The sequence below is a fragment of the Cucurbita moschata genome, unplaced genomic scaffold (genome assembly GCF_002738365.1).
Source record: "Cucurbita moschata cultivar Rifu unplaced genomic scaffold, Cmos_1.0 Cmo_Scf00017, whole genome shotgun sequence".
Taxonomy (NCBI): Eukaryota; Viridiplantae; Streptophyta; class Magnoliopsida; order Cucurbitales; family Cucurbitaceae; genus Cucurbita; species Cucurbita moschata.
The window spans coordinates 1,233,207-1,254,375 of NW_019268533.1; the positions used below are offsets into that span (position 1 = coordinate 1,233,207).

At 37.0% G+C, this 21,169-nt stretch overlaps 5 protein-coding genes across 6 annotated transcripts; 4 read left to right on the plus strand and 1 right to left on the minus strand.

Annotated features, from left to right (window-relative positions):
- Positions 1-600: 600 nt before the first annotated feature.
- LOC111455418 (GATA zinc finger domain-containing protein 14-like) lies at positions 601-2,126 on the plus strand. Its single transcript, XM_023097083.1, has one exon. The coding sequence runs from the start codon at positions 744-746 to the stop codon at positions 1,875-1,877; it is 1,134 nt and encodes a 377-aa protein (XP_022952851.1). The 5' UTR covers positions 601-743; the 3' UTR covers positions 1,878-2,126.
- Positions 2,127-2,908: 782 nt separating this feature from the next.
- LOC111455123 (26S proteasome non-ATPase regulatory subunit 2 homolog A) lies at positions 2,909-10,850 on the plus strand. Its single transcript, XM_023096667.1, has 25 exons — positions 2,909-3,260; positions 3,565-3,665; positions 3,850-3,970; positions 4,055-4,114; positions 4,313-4,380; positions 4,491-4,533; positions 4,686-4,751; positions 4,882-4,920; positions 5,009-5,091; positions 5,882-5,996; positions 6,221-6,295; positions 6,700-6,858; positions 6,933-7,040; positions 7,119-7,223; positions 7,301-7,441; positions 7,516-7,620; positions 8,184-8,405; positions 8,561-8,674; positions 8,745-8,960; positions 9,369-9,428; positions 9,514-9,627; positions 9,722-9,807; positions 9,906-10,014; positions 10,096-10,274; positions 10,357-10,850. The coding sequence occupies exons 1-25, from the start codon at positions 3,135-3,137 to the stop codon at positions 10,430-10,432; spliced, it is 2,691 nt and encodes an 896-aa protein (XP_022952435.1). The 5' UTR covers positions 2,909-3,134; the 3' UTR covers positions 10,433-10,850.
- Positions 10,851-11,324: 474 nt separating this feature from the next.
- On the plus strand, positions 11,325-16,730 carry LOC111455213 (DDB1- and CUL4-associated factor 13-like). Its single transcript, XM_023096794.1, has 17 exons — positions 11,325-11,502; positions 11,599-11,688; positions 11,781-11,892; positions 13,427-13,454; positions 13,580-13,678; positions 13,780-13,846; positions 13,932-13,966; positions 14,055-14,129; positions 14,212-14,307; positions 14,765-14,828; positions 14,919-14,972; positions 15,160-15,245; positions 15,349-15,409; positions 15,495-15,559; positions 15,698-15,803; positions 16,066-16,154; positions 16,323-16,730. Exons 1-17 carry the CDS (start codon positions 11,437-11,439, stop codon positions 16,483-16,485), a joined length of 1,356 nt encoding a protein of 451 aa, XP_022952562.1. The 5' UTR covers positions 11,325-11,436; the 3' UTR covers positions 16,486-16,730.
- Positions 16,731-17,037: 307 nt separating this feature from the next.
- LOC111455225 (protein NUCLEAR FUSION DEFECTIVE 6, chloroplastic/mitochondrial-like) lies at positions 17,038-19,240 on the plus strand. 2 transcript variants are annotated; one of them, XM_023096807.1, is made up of 3 exons: positions 17,038-17,315; positions 17,467-17,588; positions 18,515-18,935. In XM_023096807.1, exons 1-3 carry the CDS (start codon positions 17,173-17,175, stop codon positions 18,532-18,534), a joined length of 285 nt encoding a protein of 94 aa, XP_022952575.1. In that variant the 5' UTR covers positions 17,038-17,172; the 3' UTR covers positions 18,535-18,935. The 2 variants fall into 2 exon arrangements, with proteins under 2 accessions (XP_022952575.1, XP_022952574.1); XM_023096806.1 differs by lacking the exon at positions 18,515-18,935 and adding an exon at positions 18,955-19,240 and having other exon boundaries at positions 17,039-17,315.
- A 130-nt stretch (positions 19,241-19,370) lies between these two features.
- LOC111455219 (uncharacterized protein At4g28440-like) lies at positions 19,371-21,157 on the minus strand. The gene is made up of 2 exons (XM_023096800.1): positions 20,765-21,157; positions 19,371-19,822 (listed from the first exon to the last, which is right to left on the minus strand). The coding sequence occupies exons 1-2, from the start codon at positions 21,012-21,014 to the stop codon at positions 19,635-19,637; spliced, it is 438 nt and encodes a 145-aa protein (XP_022952568.1). The 5' UTR covers positions 21,015-21,157; the 3' UTR covers positions 19,371-19,634.
- Positions 21,158-21,169: the final 12 nt, after the last annotated feature.

A 21,169-nucleotide genomic window follows, 5' to 3' on the forward strand; every position in this document is an offset into this window, starting at 1 on the left:
CTCCACGTTCTTTACATCTTTCTCGAGCCTTAGGTTAAATTTGTGACCGGAAAAAATGCATAAATTTTCTCCAAAGATAATGGGTTGATTGGGCAGTTTGAAAGAAGATAAAGGGCATTGTTGATAATTGATTCGGTGCCCAATTCAAACCCATCTCTTTTACTATCCATAAGAAAGCAAGAAAGTGTTTACACTACAAAATTTAACTACTAAAGGAAAAACAATGCCACCTTTTGACTGTGGAAGATTCTTTTTGTTTTTTATTTTTATTTTTTAGTTATATATATATATATATATTGCGTGATTAAGTTCGATAATTTTATTATTATTATTTGAAAGTTCGGTCGAGATGACGTAACTAGTTTAAACGTGTTTAAAAAGTTTATTAATTTAAAAAATGTTTTAAAAAATATTTAACTAATAAACGAGTTTATATGCATTAGGGTGTAATTGAATTCTAAATTTTTAATTAATTAATTAATTTTATATAAAAGTTAGTGTTTTTTTCTTTTTGGCAGAAAAATTAGGTAGGCCTGTAATGGTGGGCATTCAAGTGCACAGCACATGCAGCGTGCACTATATTTCCACTACCATTATGTTTCGCCTGCCCCACACCCTTCTTCTAATTCCCTCAATCCCCGCATAATTCATCGCCCCTAAATCCCATATATAAGTTCAACCATAGCAAACCATAGATTTTCGTACCTTTTTCTTCCTCTCTGCATTGCATCAGGATCACTTCCATGGCTATGGCCGCTTCAATTACGTTCAAGCATCTCCCCTTCATTTTTCTCATCCTCTCCTCTGTTCAAATCGAAGCCAGAGTCAATAAATTCTTCAGCAAATTTATCCACACTGATCGCGATGTTGTTCTTCCCGTAGCCTTTTCCCCGGCGCCGGTCTCTGTTCCGCCTGAGATATCTCCATCTCTGGCGCCAACGCCAGCTCCCGCACCGTTTTTCGACGAATCGCAGAATGCTTACGGTCTGTACGGCAGTGATGCAGACAACAGCGAAGGTAGCCGGACGATCACCGACGTGGAAGAGGAGATTCTCGCGGAGGACGGTGAGGACGAGGAGAGCCACAAATCTGGCTATCAGACGAATTTACACACTGACAATTTCGAAAGCCCTAAAAGATCTGAGAGCAATAACGACGGGAACAGTGGATATAGAAATTCCGAGTACGAGAGCAACAATGATCACAGAAATTCCGAGTACGAGAACAACAATGAACACAGAAATTCCGAGTACGAGAACAACAACGAATACAGAAATTCCGAGTACGAGAACAACAACGAACACAGAACTTCCGAGGACGAGAACAACAACGAACACAGAAATTCCGAGTACGAGAACAATAACGAACACAGAACTTCCGAGGACGAGAACAACAATGAACACAGAAATTCCGAGTACGAGAACAACAACGAACACAGAACTTCCGAGGACGAGAACAACAATGAACACAGAAATTCCGAGTACGAGAACAACAATGAACACAAAAATTCTGAGTACGAGAACAACAACGAACACAGAAATTCCGAGTACGAGAACAACAATGAGTACAGAAATTCCGAGTACGAGAACAACAATAATGAATACAGAAATACCGAATACAAGAGCGATTTCGAGAACAATGGCGTCAGAAATTACCAGTACCAGAGCAATGTCGAGGGCGATGGCTACAGAAAGAGGCGATACGAACCGACGGAGCAGCAAGGGATGAGCGACACCAGATTCATGGAGAACGGAAGGTACTATCACGAAATTAACTCAGGAATCGGAGAAGAAAACAAATCGTACGGAAGTAAGAAGTATCCGAACGAGTTCGATTCCATGGAGGAGTACGAGAAGAGTGAGGGATTTCTTCCTTGATGCACAGGGAGAATTTTAGGGTTTAACTTAAACTTGAACCCCTGAATTTATGGAGGTTTTTTTAAAATTATTGTGTGTGTGATTTTAGTGTTCATCTTTTGAGTTGTGATTGATGTTCTTGGTGTTTGAATGTTGTTTAACATATGAAAAAAGGTATAGCAATACTTGGATGGCTAGCTGGGCTCCAACCAGCTTGGATGATATTGGAAAATTTTTGTGGAAAAAAAAAGTGTTATTTTGGATTATGGACATGTAAAATTTAATTTCCTTAACGAAAAAAAAAAAAAGAAAAGTAGAAATTGAAATAAATGATATTTTAGAAAAAAAAAATCAAACAAATTTGAATTTCCAAGTTATAAAACAATCTTTAAATTTTTGTAAATTACTTAACCTCAATTAAATATCAATGATACGTATAATTATAAAATTTATTAAATCTAATATTAAAATTTTAATTTCGTATATTTTTTTAGTTGAATGCGTGTCAAAAAAAAAAGAGTGACTTAAGTAAGGTCTTGCATTTAAGATGAAGATGAGATTTGTTTGTCGTTGGTCCTTTGAATACTTTTCGGTTGGGGTTCACATCGAGGACGCTTTGTTATACAGTTGAAGGGCCGAATTTAGAGTGAGCGGTTGCTTCTTCGAAGAAAAAAACGAGTGACTTCAAAATTTGAATAATTGGAATATAAGTCAATTTGAAAATATAAAATTGAATTTAGATGGATTGTTACATATTTAATATATTTGATATATACCATAATAAAAACCTCCCCAAACTAAAACTCTCAGAATTTGCACGCCTTCTCTCGCTTTTAGTCTTCATTAGACGAGAACCATCGATGTTTTAATGGGCTGCCTCCAGTAAAGCCCATAAAACGAGTCCAATAAAAACGGGCCGCTCGACAGTTGTTGGACCGTATTATCTTGGGCTATTTTACCAATTTGGGCCTCTGAATATCCTCAAGAAGCCCATTTTCTGAAGATCGAATGTAAACCGACCCGACTCGGGAGCAGAGAAAACCCCCTCTAACACCCCAATTTTAGTTTCTTGCTCAGGAGGAAAAGGAAAAAGCAACTCCCTTCGTTTATATTCTTCTGCAGGCGATCCAATCCCAGGTTATTCGGGACAATTTCTTCCATTTCCAATCCTGTTACTGATTTTGTTCACTCCCTTTGTTCGCATTCTTCATTTTCCTCCTGCTCGATCTTCCCCTTTCATTCGAGGGCTTTGATTCTTTTAGTCTTCTTCTCTGCACAATGGCGCGTGACCCAAATGGCTCTGCTGGAGGCGGTGCCAGTAACAGCTCCCAGCGCGAGGAGGCCACTTTGAAAGTCCCATCGAAGGACCCCAAGAAGAAGGACGATAAGAAGGAGGAGGATCTGGTATGGTTCATTCAATTCTTTGTTACTTAAGGGCTTGGTTTCTGTCTGATTTCCAAGAAATCAGAAGAATCACCCAAATTGAAACTGGATGGATGGTGGCTTTGGTGTAAACTTTTTTTTAGTGTACTCTGAAAATTTTCTACTGAGCTTTGCTTAAGTCGTTTCTTTACTTATAAGAGGTTATTCGCAGTATGAGTTGAAGCGAGGGAATATTTAGATTAGTTCATGTGCGATTTTAGTTTTCCCTCTTATGTTTCCTGTAGTACGTTGCGTATTGATCTGACATGGGTTATTGCGTGCACAGTCGGAAGAGGATCTGGCTTTGAAGCAACAGTTGGAGCTGTACGTGGAGAGAGTTCAGGACCCCGATCCTGGGTTGCAGAAAGTTGCACTTGAGAGTATGAGGTTCGCATTCTTATTTATAGTTCAGTTAAAACAGAAACCGTTACTTTAAAGGTATCTTACCCTGCTTGTGGATGTTTGCAATTATGATATAGATTGATATACCGGATTGGATAGGTTTATGAATCGTGCATATTTTCTTCAAGGCCTTCATATTTTGAACTTATTTGAGAACTTACAATTCCAGGCAGGAAATTCGAACCTCCACAAGCTCCATGACTTCTGTTCCAAAGCCTCTAAAATTCCTTCGCCCACATTATGGAACTTTGAAAGCTTATTATGAAACAATGGCAGACTCGGATTTAAAGGTGGTTTACTCTCAGTATTGTAATCCACTATTGATTTGGTTTTTCTATAAGAAAAATGTAACTCTACTTGCTTCTCTATTGCAGAAATACATGGCGGACATACTATCAGTATTAGCACTGACAATGTCTGCAGAGGGAGAACGGGTTTGTCTGCTTTCCTTAATATTGATCGCCATATGTTCCTTTTGTTTCTTTGTTTTAATATCATGTGCATGGAGCATTTTCTCTGTTTTTGATGTCTCTGTGTCTTACAGTCTCGTGTTTATGCCATATTCTAGCTCTATTACGTGGGCTTATGCAGTCACACTTAAATATAAATAATTTCTTGTCGAACTTTCTCAGGAAAGCCTTAAATACAGATTATTAGGTTCAGAAGGTGATATTGGTTCATGGGGCCATGAGTATGTAAGGTGAGCGCATGATTAGTACAACATTCTTGTGCGACTTATTACATGGTTCTTTGTCAGAAGGTATTATCTGTATTATACTCATTATTTTCTAAAATATATTGTAACCTCAGGAACTTGGCTGGAGAGATTGCTCAGGAATACACCAAGCGGCAGGTAGTGGAATATGCAGTAACTTTTTTTTTTCCTGACCTAATTAATAGATTATAACATAAATATGCTTGTTTTTATGCTGATCATATATTTAATTTTATTGTACTAATTAGGAAGTGTACTTACTGTTGCTTTCTTTACTTTCTTTGTTTCAGGGTGAAGAGGCTCCCATTGATGATCTGATGGAACTTGTTCAAGAAATTGTTGCTTTTCACATGAAAGTATGTCTGCATAACAAGTCAACGGATCAACTTTGTTTGAACCTTCTTTGGACACTAAGCCATAGTTTTCTGTAGATAAATGCAATACTGTTAGCAATTGGCATCTCTAATTATTTTTATTGATCTCCAGCACAATGCCGAACCTGAAGCTGTTGATCTCTTAATGGAGGTGAGATACTAATTTTTTTTTTTTTTTTTTTTTTGTGGGATGGGGAAAAGGGTATGGCTGACTGAATTATTCATGTGACTTGTACCAGGTTGAAGATCTTGATCTGTTAGTAGAGCATGTTGACAATACAAATTTCAAAAGGACCTGTATCTATCTTACTAGTTCAGCGAAGTATGTCAGCTCATCTTCTTGAGTTCTTGTAGTACATATAATTGCACTTCCTTCATTTTTACTACTTGTCTAGGAATTATTGTCTGATATGAACGGTTATGATTTCAAGCTTGTTTGGGCTCTCTGTCTAAATTTCTTCGTGATTGATGCCCTTTCTTAATTAATTTCAATTCAAAGTTTTAGCTGAACTATTATTTTTTCTGAAGAATATGATGGGCATCTGTCATGTTTATGGATTTGAAGCAACTGCGTCATGTTTGTTTTACTATTCTTTTAAAGAAAATGGCTTACTTTATTACTTTTTGAATGCTGTGGTATTATATTATGATGATAATTAAATATGCTACCTACAGTGAGAGACTTTTCAATTTTAAATAGGTGTTTGGCTAATCCAGGTGTTGTGGTGGGGCTTTTTTTGGGTTTTGGCTTGAGACTAAAAGTAAAATTTGTGGAAGGGTTCAGAAGTCTTGGGTATAGGCTTAATTTGTGTTAGTTTAATGCCTTTTGGTGTTGGCCTCAAAGGTTTAATTATCCAATATGCTCAATTTTAGATGGGAGCTCATTTATGCATAGTTAGCTCGGGTTATTTTTTTAACCTTTTTTGTTGGGCTTGTATGCTTTTCTGTGTTCTTTTATATTTTCTCGATGAGACTTGATTTTCCATCAAGAAGTCATAATATATGATTATTATTTATTCACAAACTTATAACCTCTAATAGTGTTAGATTTCCTTTTCCATTTTTTGAATCCTTCTCCTTGATTATGGTTTTTAACAACGCCAACATCACAGATATCTTCCTGGACCTGATGACATGCTAGCTTTGGACATTGCATACATGATATATCTAAAATTTGAAGAGTATACCAATGCACTTCAGATTGCATTGTTCCTTGATAACTTGCAGGTTTTCCCTCTATTTTAACCTAAAATTTTTGCCCATTAATATGAGTTCGGGACTTGAGTATTATTATGTTATATCATCGGGAGTATAAAGTATCATCCTCGTTTCTTGGTGAAAGATGAGGAATTTTAAGCAGTTTTTTTCCCTTGTGTTACATACCTAGTATATTTGAACTACTTAACCATCGAACTATGTTGAAAACCTCTTTAAATTTCATTTTGTTTCAGTATGTCAGACAGATCTATCAAGCCTGTGATGATATGCAGCGGAAAAAGCAGTTTTCGTACATACTCGCTCGACAGGTATGTTCTGATAATCTATATATTAATTGTTATGCTATTTAGTGTCGGTTTATTGGATCTATTTTCTGATGCATTGATGTTAGGCATTTTGTGTGCACTTTATTTTGTATAAATGCTTAGAATCTGAATCTCAAAATTGTGTAGTACTTTTGCCATATTGCCCCTTGATTCCTTTGGGCTTCAAGAGATGATTGGGTGGGGTACCAGTTTGTATAATACATTATGGTGCATGTATATCACTAATTACTATTATCGGTTGGTTATTGGATTATTTTGGGAGAGAGAATTTATGATTTATGAATGATTGACATGACTAGTTCGTCAGTGACCGACTATTATCTTATCATTTTGTACCATTAAAAATACTTTTTTCTTCAATTAACTTCTTTTTTTCTTTTATACAGGGTACTAGTTTTGAGCTTGATGACGACATGTGTCCAGATGACGACGAGAGAGAGGCAATGCAGGAAATCATCAATAATGCCAAAATAAGTGAAGGTTATCTCACCCTTGCTCGTGACATTGAGGTCATGGAGCCTAAATCTCCAGAAGACATCTATAAGGTTATCTCACCCTTGCTCGTGACTGTTATATCCACATTCTCATTATACTGATTTCCGTCCTTGAAATATTTCAGGCACATTTGCTTGATGGGAGGGCTAGTGCTGGTGCAAGTGTTGATTCGGCTAGACAAAACTTGGCTGCTACCTTCGTTAATGCTTTTGTGAATGCTGGCTTTGGTCAGGTAAGAGATGTTCAATCAATGTGCAGAAGAAGTGGCATGTTACTTCGGGCTTCTTATTATTTGTTATTGTCATTCCAGGATAAGTTAATGACAGTTACGCCAGATTCATCCAGTGGCGCTTCTTCAGGAAACTGGTTATTTAAGAATAAAGAACATGGGAAGATGAGTGCTGCAGCAAGTTTGGTAAGTTTACACCATTTCTGTCTTTCCATTTTGTTTAGCATCTGGTTTTGTCTTATCATTTATCATCATGATCACAGGGTATGATTTTGCTTTGGGATGTGGATGCTGGACTTTCTCAAATTGACAAATTTTTGCACAGCAATGATAACCATGTTGTTGCTGGAGCATTGTTGGGAGTTGGTATTGTCAATTGTGCTATCAAGAATGATTGTGATCCTGTGAGTCCTTTTTCTTTATTGTGCAGAACGTTGTAATCCATTTCAATTTTCTGAACTGTCTTCCCTCTTTTCAGGCATTAGCACTTTTAATAGAATACGTTGACAAAGAAGATGCATCCACACGTATAGGTGCAATAATGGGGTTGGGCATTACGTATGCAGGAACTCAAAATGAGCAGGTTACCACCCATCTTTCCTTTTTCTGTTTGTAGGCTTAGTGGATGTCAGAACAATGAATTAGCTTTTGAAAATCTCCCTCTTTTTCCCTGCAAGTGATGCTTTGGGTTTCTATAATGTTTGCTTTTGTACTTCTAATTATACAACTTTTCTGGGTCATTTTGACAATTTTCAATTAATTTAGTTCAAAAATTAAATTTTATTAATATTAACATTTTTTTTATGTATAGCATATTTAACATATCTATGGGTTTGACAAATCCCAAAATCAGGTTTTTCCTCTGGGTTTTATGCTTTTCGTTTCTTCCCCATTGGGAGAATGTACGTTGGAGCTTTTTTCTTCATTTTCATGTATCGATGAAATCTCTCTCTCTCTCTCTCTCTCTCTCTCTATATATATATATATACACACACACACACATACATACATACATATATGTATATATACACATATATATGGTGTAACTACAAGTTTGTGGTATAAGATATTGTAATGTATGTTTTCACAGGTCAATGATTTTTTTCCCATTCCTTATTGATACTCTTGCATTTTGTATCCTTTCAGCTGCGGCTAAAACTGACCCCTATATTAAATGATTCAAGAGCTTCACTTGATGTGATTGCATTCTCTTCACTCTCATTGGGTTTGATATTTCTTGGCTCCTGCAATGAGGAGGTGGCCCAAGCAATTATATTTGCATTAATGGATCGAAGTGAGTCTGAATTGGGAGATGCTCTAGGTCGCCTTCTACCACTTAGCCTTGGTCTTCTATACCTTGGAAAGCAGGTGCGACTGCAGTCTGCTGTGAATACATTGTCTATCGTAATTATGATTATTTTCCTGTGTTTTAAGATTTGACCTCCAACTGATGCTTTAGGCATCATGCATTTTGAGGAAGTTAAGGCTTTTCCTTTATAACTTCCTTCTCTTGGTTCTAACAGGAAAGTGTAGAGGCCACAGCTGAGGTTTCCAAGACATTTAACGAGAAAATCAGAAAATACTGCGACATGACATTGCTCTCCTGTGCATATGCTGGAACTGGGAATGTACTTAAGGTATGCAGTGTAGTTTATCAATGTATAAACATAATGCACCAACTTAGCTGTCTATCTCTCCCCCATTTAGGTTCAAAACCTTCTTGGTCATTGTTCTCAACATCTTGAGAAGGGTGAAACTCACCAAGGAGCTGCTGTTCTTGGAATTGCAATGGTGGCAATGGCTGAAGAACTGGGTTTGGAGATGGCAATTCGTTCATTAGAGCATCTTTTGCAGTATGGGGAGCAAAATATTCGTCGTGCTGTTCCCTTGGCTCTTGGTCTCCTTTGCATTTCAAACCCCAAGGTCAGTATGATGTGTTTTTTGATGAAGACCTGTTATGTTCTGATCTATTCTATAATTTTCGAACTTTCCAGCCAAATAAGTAGAGGGGAAAAAGATAGTAATTGTAAGGGTCAAGAGCTCTATCATTTCATGAAACAGTTCACAATAAGGTAATAAGGTTTAAAGCATGCTGCAAATGCTCCTATACAAAGAAGTGTACACCAAACACTCCAACATCCTAGTGTAGGGAAGTATGCTACGTATTCCTACTAATAAATATGCTATATTGAGCTAAGCGAAGACTTCTTAGCGAGTTGGTTCTTATAAGGATCCCGTATTGAGCGAAGCAAAGGTTTCTTAGTGAGTTGGTTTTGAGTGTGGACGATTTTTCACCCCAAATTTAATTGTATGACTGGATAATTTGACCAGGTTAATGTTATGGACACGTTAAGCAGACTCAGCCATGATACAGATTCTGAAGTAGCAATGGTGAGATTTGAGTTTTTGGTTCATTTTAGTTTCTTCATTGCTTTTGTAGAAATTCAATGTTAAAATTCTTAAATGGATGTTACAGGCAGCAGTGATCTCCTTAGGCTTGATTGGTGCTGGAACCAATAATGCAAGAATAGCTGGCATGCTTCGGAATCTTTCGAGTTATTACTACAAAGATGCGAGCCTTCTTTTTTGTGTAATGATGCCTATGAAATTTCCATTTTGGAGTTCCCTTTTTACTTAGTGCGAAGAATTAGTGTCTGATACCTTCATTTTGTAAATGTTTGCAGGTCAGGATTGCCCAAGGGCTTGTACATTTGGGGAAGGGCCTGTTAACTCTTAACCCCTATCATTCTGACCGATTCTTATTAGCACCGTCAGTGACTGCTTTGGAGAAACCTAGTTCTATTAGTCTATCTTTTTGAAGTTTTATGTTTTATCATCTTGTTTCATAGTATGTACTCCTCATTGCAGGACCGCGCTTGCAGGATTAATAATCATGTTGCATGCATGTCTTGACATGAAAGCCATTATCCTGGGGAAATATCATTATGTGCTCTACTACCTTGTTTTGGCAATGCAGGTCCGTCTTGGTTGATTATCTCGTGTCATTCTGTTTACTGGTTTTCTATTTTTTCCCCCTTCTGACTTTCAAGTATGACAGCCGAGAATGCTGTTGACTGTGGATGAGAATCTCAAGCCTCTTTCGGTACCTGTTCGGGTGGGTCAGGCTGTTGATGTCGTTGGACAGGCTGGTCGTCCAAAGACGATCACTGGTTTTCAAACTCACTCAACCCCAGTTCTTCTTGCTGCTGGTGACAGGGCAGAGCTGGCCACTGAGAAGTACTAGAACTAGCCATATAGTTTGTGTAATTTTTTCCTGACTTCGATAAATCATAAGCTAACTTTAGCTGTCTTTGTTCAGGTACATCCCTCTTTCTCCAATCCTCGAAGGATTCGTCGTTTTACAGGAGAACCCAGAATACAGAGAAGAACAGTAGTAGCAAGCCATTGTAAGTAGGAACGGACAAAACACTGCTGCTTGATACGAGTTCTAACCAGGATGTTGGTGGACGTAAAAAGCATGATGCGGGATGTGGTTCGAGTTTAGTTACGCTCGTCGTAATGTCATCCAACCAGTGCATTTGTAGCTTTGAGATGAACAGCCATGAGTTCGAAAGAGGAAATGTGCCTGAATTGATTTAGTTAATATTTCATGGTTAATACTTAGTTCCCCTCGACTTGGGATCTTTTTGTATTGATTTTTAGAGAATAGAAACTCTCTCCATTTGCTTAGTTTAATTTGATGCAACGACAATATCGAGTCACCTTTCGTTGTTTTGGGTTCTTGAACGTTCCAGTGTCCCGTGGATTGTTTTGTTTATGATACAAATTCCTCGTAAGGTGGATGTTCAAAATCACTCTCGAGCATGTAATCCTTTAAATGCTAGTTTTATATAGTTCTTATATGGTAAGAACTAGTTAAAAATATATTTAAATGCTAGTTTCATATGGTAAGAACTAGTTAAAAATATATTTGAGAGATTTTGAATACGAGTTGATCACATAAAACATATAAAAAGATTTATAAATTTATAAATATTTAATTTTGGGTTATAATTTAAATATTTAATCAATATTTTTAAAAATAATTATACACAAAATTAGAAGTTTTGAATTAATTTTCTAGGCTTTTAAGTTATGAAGATGTTACATACAAAATTAAAATTTATAGTTTATTAAACAACTTTTAAAAATTTTAAATTAAAAGACATAATTAAGAAGGGAGAAGCTATAATTTAGCCAGGCGGCCAGGGGCAGAACCGTAATCCGCCACTTTAAGGTAATTTGAAACTTTGATTTTAAAATAATTTATTTGGGCAAACACTTGTAGAATTGGCCCATCAGCGCGGGGTTTACCTTCTTCTTCAACCTCGGTGCTGCATCGCTCACTCTCCTTCGGTGCTGCATCGCTCACTCTCCTTACGGTTTTTTTTCCTCAACAATGAAGGTCAACGTAATATCCCGCTACACTGATGAATTCACTCGAGAACGAAGCCAAGACCTTCAGGTGATTAACCTGTGCATACTGTGTATCTCCTTTTCTATTTTTTTCTGTTGAATTTCTCTCTTGCTACAAAAATTGACGTTGTATCTCTACCATTAGAGGGTATTTCGGAACTTCGATCCCAGTCTCCGTACGCAAGAGAAGGCGGTTGAGTATGTACGTGCACTTAATGCCGCGAAGATGGACAGGGTAATGTTATGATTTGAAACTATTGTTTCAGTTGCTGGATCGTTTAAACTTTCGATAAATGAGTAAACACTCTCATGCTTCCTATGTTTTAGATGTTTGCAAAACCATTCATTGGAGCAATGGATGGGCATTTAGACGCCGTTTCATGTATGACAAAGAATCCTAATCACTTGAAAGGGATATTTTCTGGTTCGATGGATGGAGGTAAATTATTCAATACTTCAGCTGCTAGGTTAATGTTTTTAGTTTTTTCTTCTTTTTATTTCTTCCTCTGATTGTTGGTAGAAAGTTTTCGGAAAATTTCATGTGTTTAATTCTTGTGGTGCCTTGGAAACCATCTATAATTGTACTTAATTGTTAAAGGATATTTAGTAATAAATTATAGTTTACCATATATATTATATTTGATATTTTTTTTAGGTGTGGTGGATTAATCAAACATTCACATGGTATCAGAGCCATTTTGGTTTAGCAACCTACATTCTTTCCTTTTAATGGCTTTTGAAATCTTCTACTATTCTTCTCCACCATCACTGTTGTCTTTGATGCCGTAGGGACAGTCGTCACATGTAGAGCCGATTGATTATTCTTCGGCTCCACCCTTTTGACCTCCAAATCATCCTTCGCCATACTCTGTACATACAACCTCACCTTTTCCAAACATAGCCTCTTTCATTTTCTTCCCAATTTTCCCTTCATCCTTCATCCTTCACAAAAACCCTAATCTTATGATTTTCATCAGCATTCCTCTTCGAAAATATACAGAATCTCAATAAGCCCATCGACCTTCTGCAGAGATTTACCTTTGGAATCTGGGCGCCGCACTGGCATCTTCGCCAACCAAGTTGCCGCCGCCCTTCTCGCCAAAATTGGCTCCTTGGCCCCAATGTGGCGACTCTTCCAGCTGCCCTTCTCGCCAAAATTGGCTCATTCGCCCAATGTGGTGACTCTTCCGGCTTCAACATTGTCTTTGTCCCTTGCTCTAGGTTTCCCCTTCTACTTCTTGGGGTTAGACATATTCTCACTAGAGCCAAGGCAGCATCGTCGCTAAGCGACAATCCCTCTTCATGGGTTAGACATATTCTCACCGAAGCCAAGGCAGCATCGCCGCTGAGCGGCGATCCCTCTGCAGTTTTCGATGGCCAAGAAAGTGTTTCTCTACGCCTCCTCTGAACCAGGTTGTTAACATTTTCACGAAAAGTGTTTCTCAACCTCTTTGAATTTTTCAAATTCAAGCTTCACGTTAGTTTAAATCCGACGCTTAGCTTGCGGTGGGGTGTTAAGGATATTTAGTAATAAATTATAGTTTACCATATATATTATATTTGATATTTTATTATAAGGCAAATATAGATATTTGCCTTATTACTATAGGTATCTTTCCATTTATTGTTATTTCCATTTATTACTATTTTCATATCCTTGTAATTTATTTGATTATAAATAAGATAACTTTCACACCATTTAGGTGTGGTGGATTAATCAAACATTCACACTTATACTATAAGCTAGTATAAGCTTGTTACTTTCTAGTTCCAGCACTGACGTCCTATTGAGATGCAATAGTCGGGGCAGTCAACTGTCTAAATATCCATCCTTTTTTTCCCCATTTTAATCTTATGTAATCTCCATCAGTAAATGGTAGTGCAATATTCTTGTTGCATTCAAACAATGATATTAATTTTTCATGCATATCGACTTTTTTTTGCCTTCTAAAAAATTGATTTTATGTCAACAGATATTCGCCTCTGGGATATCGCTAACAGGTAATATGATGTCTTCCAACCTTTTGATCTATGCAGTATTGTTCTATAGCGACCAAATTTCTTTTGACAGAAATTAAGCTGTAATTAAAAATCCTGAAATAAATGCTAACCTTCATACATTGTAGGCGAACTGTTTGTCAGTTTCCTGGACATCAAGGTGCTGTTCGAGGCTTGACTGCATCAGCTGATGGACGCATCCTGGTATCATGTGGGACAGATTGCACGTAAGACACCATTTTATAGATGTATTATTCTATGTTATTTAGAATGTTAGACCGTTATATTTTTCTACTTGGGACCAAACCTTCTTTTTTGTGTTTTTCAGTGTCAGGTTATGGAATGTCCCAATTCCCACTCTGAATTCATATGAGACTTCGAATAATTCATCTGAGGTTTGTCCTTGAATTACCTGTGTGTTGTAATGCGTGAATTATTTATATTATTTCCTACTAACATTTTGAATCCCATACATTCAAGCCTCTAGCAGTTTATGTCTGGAAGAATGCTTTCTGGTAAGCTACTAATTTAGACATTGGTTTAGCCCTTATTCTGCTCCTTCTTTTGAAGTTGGATTTTGAGCCCATAGTTTCTGATTTATAGGGCTGTTGATCATCAGTGGGATGGAAATCTTTTTGCTACAGCTGGTGCGCAATTAGATATCTGGGATCACAAAAGGTATTCATCACCATTCACTTCATTCAGTACTTTCATTTTTTCTCGTTATATATTGAAGATATTTCTGAATTCTTGTTTATAGGTCTCAACCGGTGAGTAGTTTTGAGTGGGGAACAGACTCAGTTATCTCTGTCCGTTTTAATCCTGGAGAACCCAATATCCTGGCAACATCAGCTAGGTAAGCATGATCAGTCGTGGTCAAACCACCACTGATTCATTTGCTTGCATACAAATTCCAGTTTACTCTATAGTCTATGCATGCCAATTCGAGTATAGCTTGATGGACAAGACACCAATTATCATCTCAAAGGTGGATGGCTTGATTTTCGAACTTCACAATTTTTTTAACTAAAAATAATAATGGTCTATGCATGTTCAGCACTTGATTAGTTTGAACTAAAAGTGGTTTTCGAACTTCGCAATTTTTTTTTTTTTTTGCATTCTTGATTAAACTGGAACGTCAAATTTACCATAAACAAAATTTCAGCTAATTGCACAACTAATTGCACTTTTCTGAAATTCATGGACCAGTATAATTTTCTATATTGCTAATCAGTTCAGTTTCAGCAATTTTTCAACTTCTTATGGTGGGAGCATTTTCAACCCTATACGCTGTTCTTTTTCTTGCCTTGTAGTGATCGAAGCATTGCATTGTATGATTTGCGCATGTCATCCCCAGCTAGGAAAATAATTATGAGGGTATGATGGTTGCATTTAGTCAAAAGAGTTCCTTACTTGTAATCTTTTAATTTGTTTCATGTATTCTTATGGGCATCTTTCTTGTGACAGACAAAGACAAATTCTATTTGTTGGAATCCAAGGGAGCCAATGAACTTCACTGCTGTAAGCACACGAATGGAATTTTGAGATTTCTTATTCCTTGAAGTTTTCTTAGCTTTGTGGCTCATATTGCTTTCATCATAACGCAGTCAATATGATAATCAAATATATTTTTGTTCTAGCTTTTTTTATGTTCTCTTTATTCTTTTAACAATCTAGTATTTACACAATTGTTCTTTGTGCTTTCCAGGCAAATGAAGACGGCAACTGTTATAGCTACGATTCTAGGAAACTAGACAAAGCAAAATGTGTGCATAGAGATCATGTATCTGCAGTGTATGATACAAACTTGTGATTTTGGTTTATAATAATTAAATAGTGCCACTCCTTATCTTCAATCTTCGTTAAAACTCATGTGAAGATTCCTTTTTGTTTTCAGAATGGATATTGATTTTTCACCAAGTGGTCGAGAATTTGTTACTGGCTCATATGATAGAACAGTGAGTTCAACCCCGGGTTATGTTCAACGTTTCATAACTTGTTTTTTGAGATATGTTTGAACTTACCATGCAATTAATTTTGTAGATAAGAATTTTTCCGTATAATGGGGGTCACAGCCGTGAGATTTATCATACCAAAAGAATGCAAAGGTTTGCTCTTTCATTCTAGTTCTAGCTTTCGATCCATGTTCGTTATTTGTTTTTGTAGGCTTATCATTTGATCAAAGCCTTCCAATGTACTATTAGTTTCAACACATATCAAGTGATCTTTTCTTTTGTTTTTTTTAGGGTTTTCTGCGTCAGGTTCAGCTGTGATGCAAGTTATGTGATATCAGGGAGTGATGACACCAACCTTCGGCTTTGGAAGGCTAAAGCATCTGAACAATTAGGAGTTGTAAGAATCCTCTCTCTCTGTATCAAAAGATGATTCTTTTCTATTTTGGGAACTCTTTCATCAACTTTATTCTGTACAAGCTTGCATGAAGATTACATGGTCTAATTAGGTGGATAATGATGCTAGTCTAAAGTGATAGTATTTAATAGTTCCCGATGGTGTTGTAATGGTTAACATTTGTAATAACAGTTGATTGCAGCCCTCATTTGTATTAACAGTTGACAGGCGCTTTGATTTACTTCTAAACTAATGTTTGCTGCAGCTTCTTCCGAGGGAGAAAAGAAAGCATGAATATCAAGAGGCTGTTAAGAATCGTTATAAACACCTTCCTGAGGTTAAGCGTATTGTGAGGTAAGACTCATGTCCAACATTCATGCTCTGTTAATGTTCGGCCCCTATCTTCATCAATATTTCCACGACGCCAAGTCCATATATATGCATACGATACACGCGCACGCTCACACACAGGATACAGTCTGGGAAGGGAATTTTAAATTTGATCGCTGTTTGTTACTGCAGGCATAGGCATTTACCAAAACCGATATTCAAAGCTGCTGCTCTCCGGCGCACTATTATGGATGCCGAGAGAAGGAAGGAAGAGAGGAGGAAAGCTCACAGCGCTCGTGGGAGCATCTCGACTGTACCACTCAGCAGAAGAAGAATCATCAAAGAAGTTGAGTAAACTAACGTTGAACCAGGAAAAGAGGGTATGTTGCTGGTTGCTTACACTTTCAATAGCTCCTGAGATTTTTCCAAGACCCCATCTCATAACTTCGATCGACAGTAGAGTTGGGTGAGAGAAGGAACCAAAATTTTGTCGTGGTGTTGTACAAATTCTTGATTGTCGAGATTTTTCAGCTTGTTTAAACATTCTAGCTTCATGAATCTGTTGAGGCTTGATATATTTTAGTTATATTCATCTTTTCATATTGTTTCTGTAATACCCAATATGAAAATTATTGTTGAGTTATGTTCGTTTTAGGCACATTTTTCTCTAACTTCGTTACTAACTTATCTAAAAATTTTAAGATTATTTCATAAATTTTTTGGACTTTTCATTTGGGTTCGTCATTTATTGGACAATATTTAAAATTTTTACGAGCTTATTTAATTAATAATTTGATTGTAAAAAAATATAAATAAGAAGAAAAGAAGAAGAAGAATAAATGAAGGAAGAATAAATGAAGGAAGAACAAAGGACAACAGAAGGGTAAAAAAGGAAAAGTATAAAAGGAAAAAAGAAAATTCCCCCTCGTTTTCTCGAGCAACGGAAGCAGGGTTTAGCATTTGAATGCCCTAAATCTGAGACGGAACTCTGTTTATCGTGGCTGACTGCACATAATTTTTCGCCGCGCTCTCAGATTTAACGATGGCTTCCTTTGCCGCCAGGGCCATTTCCCGATCCTCCTTCGGCAAGGCTGCGACTCTTCTGAGCGTCGGATCCAGAGCAGCTCCGGCTCGTTCATCATTCCGCATTGCTGCTAAACGACCTTTCTCTCAGTGTGCTGTAAGGTAAATTCCTGACAAGCATTCGATTTCGACGAAGCGTGCTCGATGTAAATTAATTATGAAAACTGTGTGAGTTAAGTTATGTATGATGCGTAGACAAATATGCTGAGTTGTTCCATATGTGATGTTTTTCTTTTTCTCTTTTTCTATTTAGGCTTCCAGTTGAAATGAGCTGCTGTGTGGAGTCCATGCTTCCCTTCCATTCTGCTACTTCTTCGGCATTAATGACTTCGATGCTTTCTGTCTCTCGCCATAGTTATGGTTGGCTTTCAGAAGGTACTTTCTGTCTCTTCTAATTCTTCTAGTAGTTTCAATGGATGCGACTAAGTTATGAGCCAAGAGTTGTTGCCTCCGTGTTCTGCATCTATACTAGAATGAATTTTACTTTTTCCAATGTTTTCGTTATACTGCCACTATTAAGGTTTCTGATTTCTGTTGGCCTAAAAACTGAATAGCTGTGTTGGTCGAATACGACCTCAGCTTCATTGGTTACTTGGATTGCCTTTGTGATGTACAACCGATGGGGGATAACATGTGTACACAATTATCCTATATATTTGGCCCTTAGAATACAGGATGAAAAGGTGGAGGATGAAATAGTGACTGAACGGTCTGTTTTTTCTCGTTTTCTTTGACAAGAAGACAGAAATTTTCATTGATATGATATTTGATGAAAAGTTGCAAGAAACCAAACTCTATATAACAAGCCTAACAGGGAGGGTAATTACAAGGGAAGAACAAAGAGGTTAGGATTTATAATTCGTTCCATCACGATTTGAACTGTTTGAAATAAGAAATAGACAACAATTCTCCAAATAGTCTCAAACTAGTTCGAACCAATACCAGTGTTTTGCGTCAAATATATTTCCCTACTGCCTTTATAATCTTAAATGCTCTTTCAGCTTGGTAGAGCAAATGTCTTATCTGGCCCCTTCTTTCTCACTACTTTTTTTCGGATCAATGAATTGAGAATTCAGTCCTTCGTCCTAAGATAGAGATTAAATGCTGCATTCTGGATTAGGGTCTTCTAACTTCTTCAAAGCTAAAAAATACAGTTCGTTGTTTGTAACGAATCATTTCCCTCCTGCTGTGACGTATGATTTAGCTGTTTATATGTGATGCTTGTATGTTACTCAATCACAACGATTTCATCCACGTCCTTGATATTAAATGTGAGGATACTAATTATAACGTTTAACCAGTGTTCAATGATGATGTGTGATGATGAATTGTCAAAGAGGCAGAAAGTCTTGTTTGCAGAGTTCTACATTGTGACAGTGCCCGCTGCTAAAATACTCGTGCTGATCTGCAGGAATTTGGTTTTCCATGGCTCGAATCTCTGTCTAGCAAGCATGTCTTAGATTCTAAATTTGTGCAACTACGGATTACTAGAATGTATAGGAAGAGATACACATTAGACAGGAAGGCTTCAATAAATTGTCTCGTTATGTTTTAACTCCTTAAAAGGATTGTCTTGCAATTATGAAATAGAAAATCTTACCAAGATGAGAGGAAGGATTCTTCGGCTAGCAGTCTTTATATATCTTGTATATTACTCTATCATGGATGCTTATCAAACTTCATGACCTCTATTAATAGATGTATCGCACAATGTTAACGCCATTTAATATCTATTTGGCAGTGACTGGCTTGCAAACTTCATGATAGACGTTGATTGGAAAAGGTTTCACCTTCTTGGGCAACATGGTCACCCAAGTAAATCTTCGATTGCAACCAGGGTTTGTGTTTGGCAAGCAATCTCATCTTTTAAATTTAGTTTCCTCAGCTTAATCTTGATATTCAACTGAAAGACCCAAATAACAGCCTTTTTCTTATGATATATTTTATTTAGGTTCAGATATGATTTTGGTCTTTGTATCTTTCGTTTCATTAGAAACTAATTCCAAGAACTATGTGCAATTTACCCATTATGATGAGTCGAGCAAATCTGCTAGAGCACATTGATATAGTACCCATGAATGCAAAGGTTATAATGTACGTTTGAGTAAGCCTTTTGGATAGCACAATAGTTAGACAAATGAGGCAACAAAACAAAGATACATCGAGAAAACTTTCTATTTACTTTTCCTACTAATAAGACCAGAAAGTAACAATTGCAGTTCTCTTTTCAGATCTTTATCACATTAGGATCCAAATTAAGCATGTAGAACTTAGTAGGCACACAGCAATAATCAACTTATATTACCCTTGCCAAGATTTGTGTTGCCATATAAAACGGATACCAGTTAAATAGCAGTACGGTCACCACACAATAGAAAGTAAATCCATGATAATTGACATTTAACACTGCATTGTTGGAACTCATTCTTCAACATTAACCAATTCATATTCAACCAGTGACAGATTGTTGTCCTCTTTAACCTCAAAGTTGCCTGGTTCAGCGACTTCAATTCGACCCCACTTATCTACTGCTAACCTCATAGAACCTTTAAACATGTCGATCTTTGCATTCCGCAGGGTCACAGTGTTTCCTGGCTTCATGATATCAACTGCAAAAATTACAACCATTTGTTTAGATAACATAACTTAATACCAAGCAAAAATTTAAGAGGGTACGCTCACGATAATATACATGACACACAATATGACAGTTATGTAACATCTGATTCCTTTACTCCTTTACACCAAACCCACATAAGGATTTCAATAGGTTCTTAATACCAATCGCTAGGTTCAAGGCAATATATAAACAAACGGCTATGCAGTTAGATTGACAACAGATTTCAAATGAAGAGTAACATTTACGGCTACACCCATGCACACCTTAATCCGCCATCTCAAAGCTTCTGGTTTAAAGGAGATGAACATAATAGAAGCTCTACTCTGACCAGTAACATCCCTCATAACACTTTCGAGAATGACTTGATCAAGAAATATAAAGAAGAAACTCACAGACCAAAAAACTCAAACACTAACTGTCCTTAAGGATCCTTCAAGAGCTAGAACTAAAGGCATCCTTTCAAATCTGCACATTTATGTTGAACAATAATGACACAAGCCTCGGAAAGAGTCTATTTGGAATGACTTTTTAAGTTCTTAGAATTGTATTTTAATGGTAAAACAAAGGTACTTTTAAGCATTTATGCCCAGAAAGCTTCTCTATTTCAGGCCTTGGTAACCTTATACAATACCCATAAAAGAGAGTTTTTTTGTAGCCTATATTGTAATTCCTCAATTATCAAACATGAAATCCACTAACAAAAAAGATGACCACTCACTGTTCCAAAAGAATTCTCAATCTCAGCAAAACATTCCAACAGAAACGAAGAAACCTTATCCCAATTTTTAAAGAACATCCAAGGAAATGGAAACTAATATCCATTCATCATATCCAAATTTGTTCGTAACCATACACAAAATCATCCCAGAAAACACATTGGAAAATCCCAAAGATGAGAAAAATTAGGTATTATAAGGCTGGAGAAACGTACCTTGGTCGTTTCGAGCTGTGAAGACGATGCAACCAGTCTCATCACCAACAAGACATTCAGAGATTCGAGTTAATTGCTGAGGGCGAGCCGCAATCACAGTGGATCGTCCACCTTTATTGACAGCCTTCACATTTTTGGAGCTCACCACCTTGACCGTGAGAGTGTGGCCGCTGGTACCAGGCTTTAGCTCTTCTACTTTTATAAACACAGGCTTCCTCTTTGGTGGAGCATTCACTGTTGCCGTCGCCATGGAAATCCAAGTATCGGAACGAAAATATGTTGCCGATGAGAGTGCAACGCGAAAATGGAGAACGAAATCGAACCCCCTGCGGGTTAAAACCTTAACCCTAAGAATTAAATTTCGCGCTGCTCTCGCATTTGGGATTTTCAGATTGGGTTTCAAAA